This window comes from Bombus bifarius, unplaced genomic scaffold (genome assembly GCF_011952205.1).
Source record: "Bombus bifarius isolate JDL3187 unplaced genomic scaffold, Bbif_JDL3187 scf7180000008050, whole genome shotgun sequence".
Taxonomy (NCBI): Eukaryota; Metazoa; Arthropoda; class Insecta; order Hymenoptera; family Apidae; genus Bombus; species Bombus bifarius.
Genome location: NW_022884416.1, coordinates 376,698 through 389,734, shown reverse-complemented (window position 1 = coordinate 389,734; position 13,037 = coordinate 376,698). Strand labels below are relative to the sequence as shown.

Here is a 13,037-nt window from a genome sequence, read left to right as displayed (position 1 = left end):
ACCGACTCGTAATCTTGTAAAGAAATTGTAATTGTAATTGGAATTTAAGGGTGCATAGAGAATTGAAGAATGTATGGTGGAAGCAGGCGCAAACATCTAAGATAAATGACGCATGCTGCGAGACCATGAAAGAACGTAACGACTTGTAAGAAATTTGTAGCTATGTTTTGTGGTAATTGTCAGCCCTGTACCGAGAAACGATATTTCGCGTCGTTATCCTGTAGTGAAATGAAATTACGCTTAATCGCATATAGTTCTATGGTCTCCTTCCATAAAATAGTTTAAAAAAATTTGAATAATTAACTTTACGAATTACTTTGGTGTAACCCAAGTTTCTCAACACATACATGCACGTATGTTTCGTTTTATTCCCACTGTTGTGCTGTGTATAGTTTTGTATATTAGCTTTTTAAGCGGAAGGGTAGAACGGAAGAGAGCAACGTTGGCGCGCGTGTCTACGGCACGGCACGGGGCCGCCAACGATGCAACACGACGAAGGCGGAAAGGAACGACGATTCGCGCTCCAGATAATACAAACATCCAGCCAGTTTCACTGATAAAATGCTCAGCGTATGTTACGCGTACGCGACCGTGACCGGATAATTCGTGGTTCGACAACGGGAAGCGTAATAACGGTGTCGTCACGAATCTTGACCTTTCGCCAAACAAGTCCCTCTTGTCTTGCAAAAAGAAAAAAACACCTATTCAAACGCGCGCATTCAGCTGTGAATTTTTTTAAATCGTATCCTTTCCGAATAGTGTGCTGAACGACGATTCTAAGCATATTTCTGTACTTTCGAAAGAATTCGTAATTTGAAATCGAGAATAGAAATGGAATTTTAGAGCGTGAAGCGAATTCTTTCACCGAGTTGTTTCAACAGGCAAATGTTAAAGCGTAAAAGCGTAAGCGTGGACTTTAAACGAGGTTGTTCGAAATATTCATTTCTCCCTGTTTTCTCGTTTTTACTCGTCTATTTGATAATATTTCAGAACCAGAGATCTTCTAATTTCGAAAGTTAAACCACCACGGATATTTTTTACTGCATGTTATACGTTGGAAAAGTGAGACGTGCCCGTAAGAAACTTGTAGTTTTATTTAAGCAGGGATTCAGTTCTACGTTGCTGTAATAACGAGCAAGTACTCGATTTCTATTTTCGCCGAGAGATATCGCGAAGCAGGAAGTTGATCCTCGGTTCCACTTGCAATTAATCCATTATCGGAGAAGCAATATTAACTTAAAGTCGTATTCGTGGCCCTTTCCGCCTGATAACGACGCCCACGCAATTCGTAGGAGGTGCTCGACGCGAATCCTTTCGTCGATCGAATCTGCAAGTTGGTTGGGAAACGACGTGGAGGAGCAGGATCGATCGCTTCGTCGATAGATCGCGAAACCAACCTGTCTTTCCACTTTCATACTACAAGTATACATATTTAGCCTTTCCTCGATACGGTTATACTGAAAACTTTTGAATGTTTATATTAAGATACATGTTATAGAATATTACGCTTGCGTAAATTATGACAGATATAATTTTAGCGTATATATTTATTTATTTGTTTTCAATGGAAATCGCTATTCGTTTTTTCGCTATTTCAAAGGATGCAATTCAAGATCGGTACAGTACACGATATACATGTGCGTTGTAGAGATGCGGCGATACAACGATATACGTACCAAGCAAAATAAACTTAATTCGTTTCGTAATTACACGAAATAACGCTCTTATCAAGCTCTCATCTTTGAATCGCTAAACGAAAAGACTTTGTATTCAAAGATATAATATACGTAGATATCGGAGAAAGACACCAACGACCAAGCACAAACGCAATACACATGGCACAATAGATCAGCAAAATCTGAAATCACTTTATTTCGTTTCATTTTACGCACAACATCTTTCGACGTCACCAAGTACATCGGTATAAAGTATCGCGATTAAAGTATAACGATTAAAATTGAAATTCGCACGGTCTCGTTGGACGTTTATATCGGAATTCAGTTTTTACCTTGATTTTCCAGCAGACGATCGTGCAAATCGATTAGATAACGCTAAACAACCCTGTAATTAGGCTTGCGGAGGTGGAACAGCGATAAACAGAGAGAATGCACGACTGCCGTGAACTCGATCGTGAGTCTAGTCTCGTGTACGATCGTGTGTACTACAAGGAAGAACTAACGTCCGAACCGAGATCACCATTTGCTGATTGGCCGACTATCCAGGCGAACTTTTCTTCACCGCCGACCACGTTTAGAAGCCCCTAACTCGATAAACCACAAGGCTGTATCTAGCCTGTTCGCCGATCAATTGAGATCCATCGATCTCACGCTTCTTCCTTCTACTTTGAATGTTAACTCGAGGTTCACGTCCAAACCAGTAAGACGAATTTTTCCTGCTTTTTTTTATTATTTAGACGCAAACGTTCACTTTGGTATTTGCATTATCGGAAACAAACGAACGAGCGATGCAACTAAAAGGAGCAACATTCCTTCGACACCGTGTTACGATAAACCTTTCGAACCCTTTCCCATTCTTCGGGCGGCTCGCGGCTCAAAAAAATGACTATACTTACGCAAGAGGAACGCAGCAGTAATATTTATACGCCGCAGTAAAATCTTTTACGGTGGGATGAACTTTTTTCTTTTTTCCTTTTTTTTTTTTTTTTTGTTGCCCTTTGGAGTCGACGTCGATTTTGGCCGATTACGAATACGAATACCGAATACGAATCGATCAGCGGTTTCTGCACAGGCACAGAAGCCGGATGGCCACGTCGAAAAACCGGCTGATTTACGGGAAGACCGGTACAACAACGCTGGTCGTACGAATATTTTTCGACGATTCGCTTTCAACAGTCAGCCTCTCATCGTCCCTTTGCGCTCTTGCACCATGATTTACGATTATTCCGAATAATACGCCATAAATTCTGACATTGCTGCTCGATAAGGAAGCTCCAATTCTACGCTTAGCGCATTGTTCATTTCCTCCGCAGATTCTCCACTGAGGATGGCATGTTTTTCAAGGCTCTTCGTAATTTGGCAATGATCTTTAGCACAGAAATAATCTTCTTCCATCTGAATCTCAAACGTATACAGTGAAATGAAGGGGTAATCGTCGGGAACGCTGTACAATCGAGTAGCGTTAAAATCAACCGTTACGGAAAATATTTTCGCAAAATTTTGTCGCGTTTGTCAGTTGACCAATGTGGATATCGATGCAAGAGATGGGAAACGTGTAAGAAAAATACTTTGGAAGTCGACGGAATAGTAGAAGCTAGGAGTTTAGAAGCACCGAATAAAGGCTACTTTTGCTGGATTTGTGAAATAACAATGCTGGAAGAACGTCGTGCGGAAAAATATTTAAATAGAATCAAGCGAAACGCGAACGGTGTTGATATAAAATATGCGTCGATGGATTTTTAAAATCGTAATGGATATTTACGAAATACGATAGAATAGATATGAAAAACGTGTCGATGGATATTTAAAGTGATAATGATTCGGGAATAGAGTATGAAAAATGGTGACTTGTAAGAGGAGAAAAATTTATGGAACAGTCGCGTCCCAACACGGCACCTTTTGACGAATTCGTAAAGTAATTATCGTGCTTCACTTAACTCCATTATTATTTTATCTTTATAAATATTCTGTAGAACTTGTTGGAAGAAAGTCGTTTTAGACAAAGTTGTCAGGTTGGAACGTTCGAAAATGGTATCGTATCGCGTAGTTGCGAAGAAAGACGCGTATTATTTTCTGTACTACATTTTATGTACGTATACGTCGTCATGTCGTATTCCAGCAGGTTTTAGACAAGCAAAGGCTGGTCCAGAATTTCCGACCAACCTTTCGCGTATTTTACGAAATGAATGTCAGAGACGTCCTACCAGACCTTGGCAAAATTTTCCAACTTTTCGCAAGAGAGTTCTTTACTCGATGCGAGTAACTTATGTACTTTCAGGTCTTAATTTCCCTTTGCAGCGACGGTTGTACGTAAATAGAATTACGTGGGTGAAAAATAAAATACATAGAAACTTAGTTCTCCCACTTATCGTACTACTTTACAAATATTCTATATTTGATATTTATTTCGTATAGTTATTTATTTCGGCCGAAGAAATCGTCTGGTGGTGGTTTATAAAATCGAGGAAAAAGCTTAAACGTAGAGTCGTATCGAGATCGACAGGAACGGTGGTCTGGGGTACGTTTAAAGAGACGAGCTACCGCTATTCTCTCTCTTTTTCTTTTGTTCCAGGTTCGAACTGAAACCGCGCTTTTGCCCTTATGTCACGATCTCCCCCCACGTTATTTATGCCGAGCTTTTACGAGAGCCGCTCGTAATTTTCACCTGGCGAATTTTTCTTTGCGATAGCCGCGGTGTCGATTCGACCAACAGGTCTCTACAGCCGCGTATGCAGTAAGGTACAAAAGTCTCAATCGTTGTTAACTTTGTGCAAAAAGGTAATTATAAATTACGCGAGTTTTATCGGATTGCGAATATTCATGTATCTACTTTTATTAACTAGTAGGTTTATTAAGTGGACTATTTTTATATACTTGTGAGATATTTGAAAGTGTAAACGTACACGCTGAGCGCAAAAATATCAAAAATATTGAAAGACGAGTTCTCGTTACGATATTTAGCTGGTGAAATTAATTCGTGGTTCCGCACAGGATAGACGATTCGTGACATTTTTTGTATTTGCATCCAAATCGATCGTTATAATTGATCGCTAATTATTAATTATTTTACAATAATAAAGAAAACTATCGAAAAATGTGCGATTTCGTGGAAAAATCCTCCGGATCCTCAACTTACTTGGTTTTTAGAAACAAACGCACCTGTTTTTGTTCATCTTTCTTCTGAGCTTCCTTTACTTGAACACTTTAACACGTACGTACAATAGGGCGTACGGCGTGAGAGACGTTGTATGCACGCAATTGCCCACGTGTCCACATGCGTTGGTATGTTGTATCGAAAGAACGAGACAAAGAGAGAGAGAGAGAGAGAGAGGGAGAGAGGGACAGAGGAGGAGTTAGGTGGATGGAGCAACAGATAGGCCAGTAGGAAGGGAAAAAATGATCGTTAAAAAGCACGCAACATAAGGATTATGTATTTCTGGCGGAGAGTTTTACGAGCGAAACGCGCACCGTCGCGCAATAAAGACGTCGAGCCGATCTTTGCAAGCTCATAATTTCGGAAGCTGCGTATCACGGCCGAAGGGACAATTTCTTTTGAACTGTCTGAACTTGGACCGATTGAGACATCTTGATCTTTCGAAAATTCTTGTCTTTTGTAAACTTCCCCTTCTGCAGAATGACACGTTCTTGCGCTAGAAGCAACACGACGAGCGATCGAGTCTCTGTTCCAGTCCAACTCGTTTAGTTGCGTTCATAAAAATTTCAATTTGCATACACTGACTGCTACAACTGACTAACCAACTGGCGAATAAACCAGGCTCGTTAGATGTATGATATTAAGACAGAAGGAAATTTTACCGTTTAATTCGCGATCAAGTTTGATATAAAATCAAAAGACGGCGTGCGAAAGGAAAAAATAAAGAAACGGAACCAGAGGATAAGACTGGACTTAAAGTTCAAGCCTGGCGAGGTAGGAAATTTATGCTCGACACGGCTAATGCGACGAACGCAAAGGGAGCGCAACGAGTTCATCAATTCCATCGTAAAGGCGTAACTCACGACTCGCGTCCGGGCAACGAGTGGCCGACGAAGGATTTTTCATTGCGGGACCACGTGGGCGGCTCGCGTCGCTTTTGACATTGCCACTAAACGTGGTTGCCGGCATCGAATGGCCGTCGTACAGTCATCGTGCACGGAACGTGCAGCTGTGCGGGCAACGCGCATAGGCGAAACAGCAAGAACGGGCGGTTGGAAAGCGAGTTGGAAGCCGAGAAGGCTACTTCGAGGAGCGCGTCTAGTGCCTGACGTGGCGCATCGTTACACGACTAGCCATCTTGCCGCTCCAGCTGTGACCCGCGGGTCGCTTAACAAAGTTGGACCGTTTCGCATTCTGGATAGTCGTTTTCTGAAAGCAGAGAGGAGAAGCGAGACGTTGGCTATTTTTTAAATAGGTGGCAATAACCGTTGAAGAAATAAACGAGTCAAGGTAGATTTGTTTCACGCAGCAGAATTCAGAGAATTCTGCGACTAGTGCCTGACGAGTTATGGTAGTTTCTGCTACGGGCGGAAGAACTCGGCTTTGCAGAATGTGCGACTTTTGTCCAAAACGACTCAACGAACGCGAGAGTCGCTGCTCGTATAAGAAGGTTGACGAGCGTTTGCAGTTTTCTCTATTTTTTACCTATATACGGGTATATACGTGTATATATCGTACAAGGAAATAAATAAACTGTTTGGATAGCGTGTGATAGGTAATAATCAGGCATCCTCTGTATGGTACCAATGACATAGTTGGACTTATCCCTATTATAGGAATTAAAAATGAAGAATTTTCATCCTGCGATCGTGTTATCGTAAAATACTCGTACATGTTCGATCGTCAGGATCAGCGATAGGACAGATAATAAATAAAACAGACGTAAAGAAGGAAGAAAATAGCAGGTAACAGGAACGATGGAATCCACCGCTGAAAACCGATATCGAAGCTTGGATCGTTTCGAATCGCAAAACATGGAAGAACAGTGTGCTAAAACTAAATCATGTTCGAGTCGATGGTCGAGTTTCCGCTACGTAGGCAAGCAATCTCGTTGGACCATTGTCCACCCATCGACTGGAGGATGGAGCATGGATTAACGACGCCGCTGCCTCGACATCGAAGGAAACTCGAGCCGACTCGGGTTCAAAAGGTGGCGTTGGAATGGCATCCGGTCTAGAAAACGAGCATCCCCGGGCTGGAATGCGCGCGAGATCGACGCCTCCTACCATAGCCAATAAACATTGATTTATCGGCCTGGAAATCGAACTCGGGGTGATTTGTGTTGCGATGGCCGCGAATGCTTCGAGCTGGTTCGCCGACGGTGTCCCACAGGGACCTATAGGACCTCGTAGCATCCTGTAGGAGCTCGTAGTAGGGCTCTGACCACCGCGTCTACATGGTGGGAGACACGGCGTACGCCAGGCTATATAAGAAGACGTGCGCCGCTGCTTACACTCTCGTAACGTAACCGTTAGCCGAGCCACGCCGCGCCGGGATTTACCTCTTGCCGAGACCGATTCTTCACAACCTGCTCTGCATACCACGAACATGATACTCGTGAGTGCATTATGCATATATTTGTTCTCGATTTTGCTTACGGGCGGAACGATCGGCCATAAGTTTTACTTTCTTTTCTTGTCAAGTATTTGTCTGTGCTTTCCCACAGGATCCATCTCAAGTGGAATTTTTTACGCGTAAATCTTTCGTAAATATCGTGGAAATAAAATAATCGTGGAAAGAGTGCGAGTAAGCGACAACGACTACGACTGCGATCGGGGTCGGAAATTGGTGGATGAAGCGCAAGTGTTCGCGCCAGACGCCCTACTAAATGCTGGTAAACGTTTGCGTGGAATGCTGCCACCCCGTTCAACGTCGTGTTGCTCGACAAACTATCGCTAATCGAATCGCTTGTTAATCCATTAGTCGTTCCGTGGCTTCTTTCGATCAAGTGGAACCGACGCGACATTCGCTGCAATTTCCGTTGCTCGATTTTTGTTCCGCTTGCGTTTTTCTATTTTTCTACTTTTCTATCTTTTTCTATGATTTTAGAGATTTTTCCTCTGATTTTCTATGATTTATGATTTTAGATAGAGAAACGAAAGAAATAGGCACGAAGGTTCGAGGATTTATCGATGTATAATAATCGTTGGAAGCATTTGTTCCTTATAGAGAAAACGCGATGCAGGAAATAAAGTAAAATACAAAGCAGAGGCATAAAGTTTGGAAATTTTATCGACTAGCTAAAAGAAGAAAATGGCCTATATCTCTGTTAAAAACCAATACATTCGTCGTTTGGTTAAGTGAAAACTTGTTAAGCTTTTTTCAAACGACGTGTTTTTCATTTTGTAAAATATGGGGAAGCACGGTAAAAATGATGAAAGCGCTGTTACGATTAATATTTGACTAGCTGATGGAAAATTGATGGAAATAGAGCAAAGATAAAGCGGCAACGCTTACGCGTCGCTATCGCTATCACTATCGCTATCGCTATCGTCGTATCATGCGAAGCACGAGTGCATAGACCAGAATCGGATCCGATGAATTCATAATCACATGGAAGCAAATGCCCGTGTTTCGCGTGAACCGCAAGACTAGCTTATCGAGATCGTGCAATTCCATCGTAGTAGGTAGAACGCGCAACATGGATCTATAGTTTTTATAGTTATTAACAATAAGAATAGAAATCGCTAGCGTCAACAAAATAGGCAACGAGATTTTATTCCAAACTTTGTTCCTATAACGTATCCTTTAGGCGTATTTTTGTAAAAGCGACTGGTCCATCTACTAATTCCTCTATTTCGTATACACGAAACATACAAGTTACTTTCTTTTTTCAGATGATTCTGTTGAGTGCGATTTTCGGACGAATCTGCACGACTCCGATCGCGAACGTTTGGCTCAGTCCGATAGGATCTGTGACGCCGTTGAGGCAATACCACGTACAGGACGGATCCGGCGGATATCGTTACTCATTCACGGGACCCCATCACGCAAAATCGGAATCCAGTTCGAACGGCATCACGCGGGGCGGTAAGTCGTCGCGATTACCTTTGCCCGAAGGTTGCTTCGATTGTTGGCGATTTCACCGTAAATGCCGTCCGAATCATCTTATCGTCGTCATGCCCGTTTTTAAGCACTGTCTTGAAATTGTCCCTAACTTTTCTCACATTCTCGCACAGATTCTATTTTATACTTTCGAGTTTAAGATTCGTTGGCAGAGTCTTCTAACTTTATTCGTCCATATCATTTTCTAATTATGATCTAACCCTTTTGTCTTTCGATAACACGGTATCGAGGTTTTTTGTAGTTTCCATAGAAATTGAGAAATATCGCATCGCATTTTTTTTTTTACATAGCCTTATATTTCTTCTATAAATAAAATAAAACGGTTTATTCGTATCTGTCGGACGACTCGTGAAATCGTTCGACGAATGCCATACATTGCTTTCTCGAGCGTTTCGAGATAGACAGGATGGCCCACGTGCGCTTTACGATGATCGATGTTACGCAACCGACGCCTCTACGATAGATCCATCTTTGCTGCTTGAGTCTCTTAAGCAACGCGCGCCTTCTTCCTTTTCCGCCATCCTTTTCATCGTGTACGTTCCACCAACCAAGTACCACGACCGATCCTCTATCTCGTTTTCTATTCTAGTGCTAAATAAAAAATGTACCTTACTATACGTACGTTATTCGACATTCGAATTGCGTTGTATCTTTTCTTCTTATCTTTTTCTAATATCATTCGATAGTAGCGAAACGTATATTTCCATGTATACAAGTGGATTTTCTATAGTAATTTCTGCTCGTTTAGGTTATTCGTATATCGACTCGAATGGCATTTTGCAAACAGTGACTTACACGGCGGACGATGAAAATGGATTCAGAGTGAGCGCCAGTAATTTACCACAGCCGCCGAAAAACGATGTTCGGGTGATTCAGGATAAGCCGCAAGCGAAGAAGAAGTCTCGCTCGGAGGAGCTACAAGAGTCGCGGCTGACAGATCGATCGAATTATCAGTCAAACATCCTGTCTTACGAGATCCTGCCACCTTATTTTAGCTTCGCGAACCATGACACGAGGAATTTAGCTGTTCGTGAAATCGCAGTGAGTGCACGTTCAATACGTTTTAAGGCGAGGGATAAAAACTATGAAAATTCGACGCGAAACTATTCCGTGTTTCCTAGAAACGATCGAGGAAAGTACGTTTTGAAAAGATCAAGTGTACGTAATTAATAGCGCACTGCGATCGTTTTTCTTTGCTATTAACTAATTTTTATTAATTTTGCTTGCTACTACTCGTTGCCACGTACTCGTACATGCTACATTCACCGCGATCTTAATAAGATGTATATAACGCGCGCAAAGATAAACACGAACGAAACCCTGCAAATATACGTTAACGCGGCTGTTGTTTTCCGCGAGTGGTTTGTTGCACGTTAATAAAACCGAATATCGTTCAGCCGGCCGGCTTCGAGACAAGACAAGAGAAACGTTTGATAAAATTTGGTAATTTGTTGATTGGAAAACTAGCTGCGAACGCGACCGGTGAATCTTCCTGTCTAAAAACACGATTACATATTCGTTTTATAAATTTGGATTTCAGTTTATACGAAATATCTTTTATCATTACGCGAGCATCGAGAACTGATAGTGAGAATTGACTTTTCTATTAATCTCGTAGAATTGGCTGCAATTTTTTCTAAAATAATTGTTCCATTGGGAAAACCATTGGACTCGAGCGTTTTATCTTCGGAATTACTGAAAGCACGCGGATTACCCTTATATCTCTTTATTTATCATCTTGTACGCGTGACGTATTTCAGTAAAGATTGCACGATCCTTTTAATCGGTAGCTTTAGCGTTGAAAAACCGACAGTTACTATTTTACGAGACGAAAATTCTCTGTCTCAAATTTCAGCGAATTGACGTGCAAAGTTTCAAATCGCTAAAACCGTCATACCGTTTCAGCAAAACCCGAACAATCCATTCTTGCTGTCGAAATCGGAAGCTGAAAGGATCGAGGTGCCAAAGCCAGACCCGAGTCTCTCAAAGATATTGCCTTCGTCGACCATTTCCTCATCGCCATCGTCATCCATTCGATCCGATAGACAACGCAAGAACGAAGAACAATCATCTGTGGACACCATCCAGACGCCTGTAACTGTCCCTGCGCCCTATGTACTTCCGGTTTTACCCTACAGACTATTGCACAGCGCCCTCCACCACACTCAAGATTCTTTAGGCCAATACGATTACAGTTATACCGGAGATTCGAGCGCGAAAACAGAATCTAGATCTTTGGATGGGACGACCAGGGGTGCTTATAGCTATATCGATCCAAACGGGCTTCTGCAACAGGTTCATTACGTGGCAGATCATAATGGGTTCAGGGTCATGGCCACGAATCTGCCGCAAGCAAAGTAACCAACCGATCGAGTCGATCGTTGGTTGTTTTTTTTTATCGAGCAACCATCGGCTTGGGAAAATTGTACGATTCGTCTTGGCAAAGGAGCGGTGAATCGTCAGAGTTCTCGAATATTATAATTTCGTCCTTTTGGAACTCTAGGATTTTCGAACGACGCAATTAACGAAATTCGACCGAAAGTTGGAAACGGAAGAATCGATTCTGACAAAATGGTAACGGAGCAAGATAATTGTCCTGCGATAGAAATAGAATTGGAAAAAAGAGCTTTTATCGCACAGTTCTTTTGACCTCTGTGAAAAATCCAAATTTTTCGTTACAAATCTACGCGCTGCTAAGAAAACTATAAAATCAACAACATAAAGACATGAAAAATTCCTCCTCTACATACCTATATTCGTATGATTCGTTTTCTCAGGCGTAACCAATTTTATCTTCTAACAGTCGCGTCGATCGAGATAAAAACAGCGTATGTCCAAGGAAGGGAAGTTGGGTTCGTTACAAGCTACTAACGATTGGTAGCCGCCTTTTCCTTTCTTTGTCAAAATAATAAAAGAAAAAAGGCAGAATAATCTTCGCATCGCGACGTTTGATCGAGAATTTCTGACGAAACGCGTTTCCTGCCGCGGGGGGGTTTTTTCACCGGTGAGGGGATAATCGAACTTGACGAATGCCTTTCGAGTTCGTTCCACGCAACCGCGTCTGTCACACACCAACGAGAACGAACTTAATTCGCATTCGTTCTCTTTTCTCTTACACTTGCTTGTTCGTTAATAGTCGCAAGTAAATTAATTTACACGCGAATAAATCAGTCTACTTTTCATTTTCACTTAATTTCGGCTTATGTTTCACTCGATTCTTTATTTATTTTTAATACCTGTGTAATTTTTAAGTCTTTCATAGGTCTTTCAATAGGTCTTTCACTTTGGAACGAATCTTACACGTAATCCAACAACCGAATAATCAAATCTTCGAAGAAAAAATTAAACGTTACATCGTAAACAGACTCGTACTACTTTATAAAAATCCCTTCCATCGTGTATCTGCGAAATAAGGAACGTCTCGAAGGAATCCGCTGTCTTAGCGATGAAAAATAAAACACGAATTGCAGCTGGTCCGGTTGCATCCGCACAGGGGTAGGTAATCGGGTTTTATAAAAGTTTTACGAAAGCAGGTCACCGCTTTGACTGGGTGAATTCGTTAATTTACTGGACAGCCGGATACTATCTGACCTGTCACGGGCCACCATCGATGGGATTTCGTGTCGAACGAATAATTTGCTTTGATCCACCGCATCACGGAATTAATTTACGACGACTACTCGATTAATTACTCGATTAATTATTCGACTGCGGAGTTTCCAGCGACTTTAGTTTTTAAACTCTGGTTTTTAAACATAATAAAACTATCGATGGGTGTTTCGCGCGGTTCCTACAGAGTACACAATGTTTCGGTAGTTACGGTCGATCGGCAGGGCAGTGATACCGACAATGATCGACAAAAAGTAAATCGAAGGTATTCTCTGATACGTGTTTGATCAAGCAGTTTTTCCTACACACTTAACGGTATATATTCATTTTTAACACAACGTGAACATCGTAGTACGTATTTGCATCGTTAAACAGCAAGAAATTAAATCGTAAGCAGTTGATATAAAAAAAAAAAAAAAAATGCCGATGAAAGGACTAACGAAATTATTCGTCCAACTTGATAAACGAAAGAGACGGGTTTTTACTCGTTTTATACTTTCTTCGATGTCCGTGACGCTTTGCCGCTCGTGCCTCTCTCAACTTCCTCGTGTCTCGCGAATGGCAACCATGACCTACGCTTACGTCGCGTCGGTTAGGAATTCGTGGATCACGCGAACGAAAGGTAAAAGACCGGACAACTGAGCGTGTCGACGATCTTTTAACCGTAAAACGCACGTTCCATTCTTCGTTCT

The 13,037-nt window shown here is 41.8% G+C and overlaps 1 protein-coding gene across 2 annotated transcripts; it reads left to right on the top strand.

Moving 5' to 3' along the window:
• Nucleotides 1–7,114: 7,114 nt before the first annotated feature.
• On the top strand, nucleotides 7,115–12,099 carry LOC117208054. Of its 2 annotated transcripts, none has more exons than XM_033448881.1 (4): nucleotides 7,115–7,227; nucleotides 8,508–8,700; nucleotides 9,485–9,777; nucleotides 10,642–11,657. In XM_033448881.1, exons 1-4 carry the CDS (start codon nucleotides 7,219–7,221, stop codon nucleotides 11,095–11,097), a joined length of 951 nt encoding a protein of 316 aa, XP_033304772.1. In that variant the 5' UTR covers nucleotides 7,115–7,218; the 3' UTR covers nucleotides 11,098–11,657. The 2 variants fall into 2 exon arrangements, with proteins under 2 accessions (XP_033304772.1, XP_033304773.1); XM_033448882.1 differs by lacking the exon at nucleotides 7,115–7,227 and adding an exon at nucleotides 7,411–7,504 and having other exon boundaries at nucleotides 10,642–12,099.
• Nucleotides 12,100–13,037: the final 938 nt, after the last annotated feature.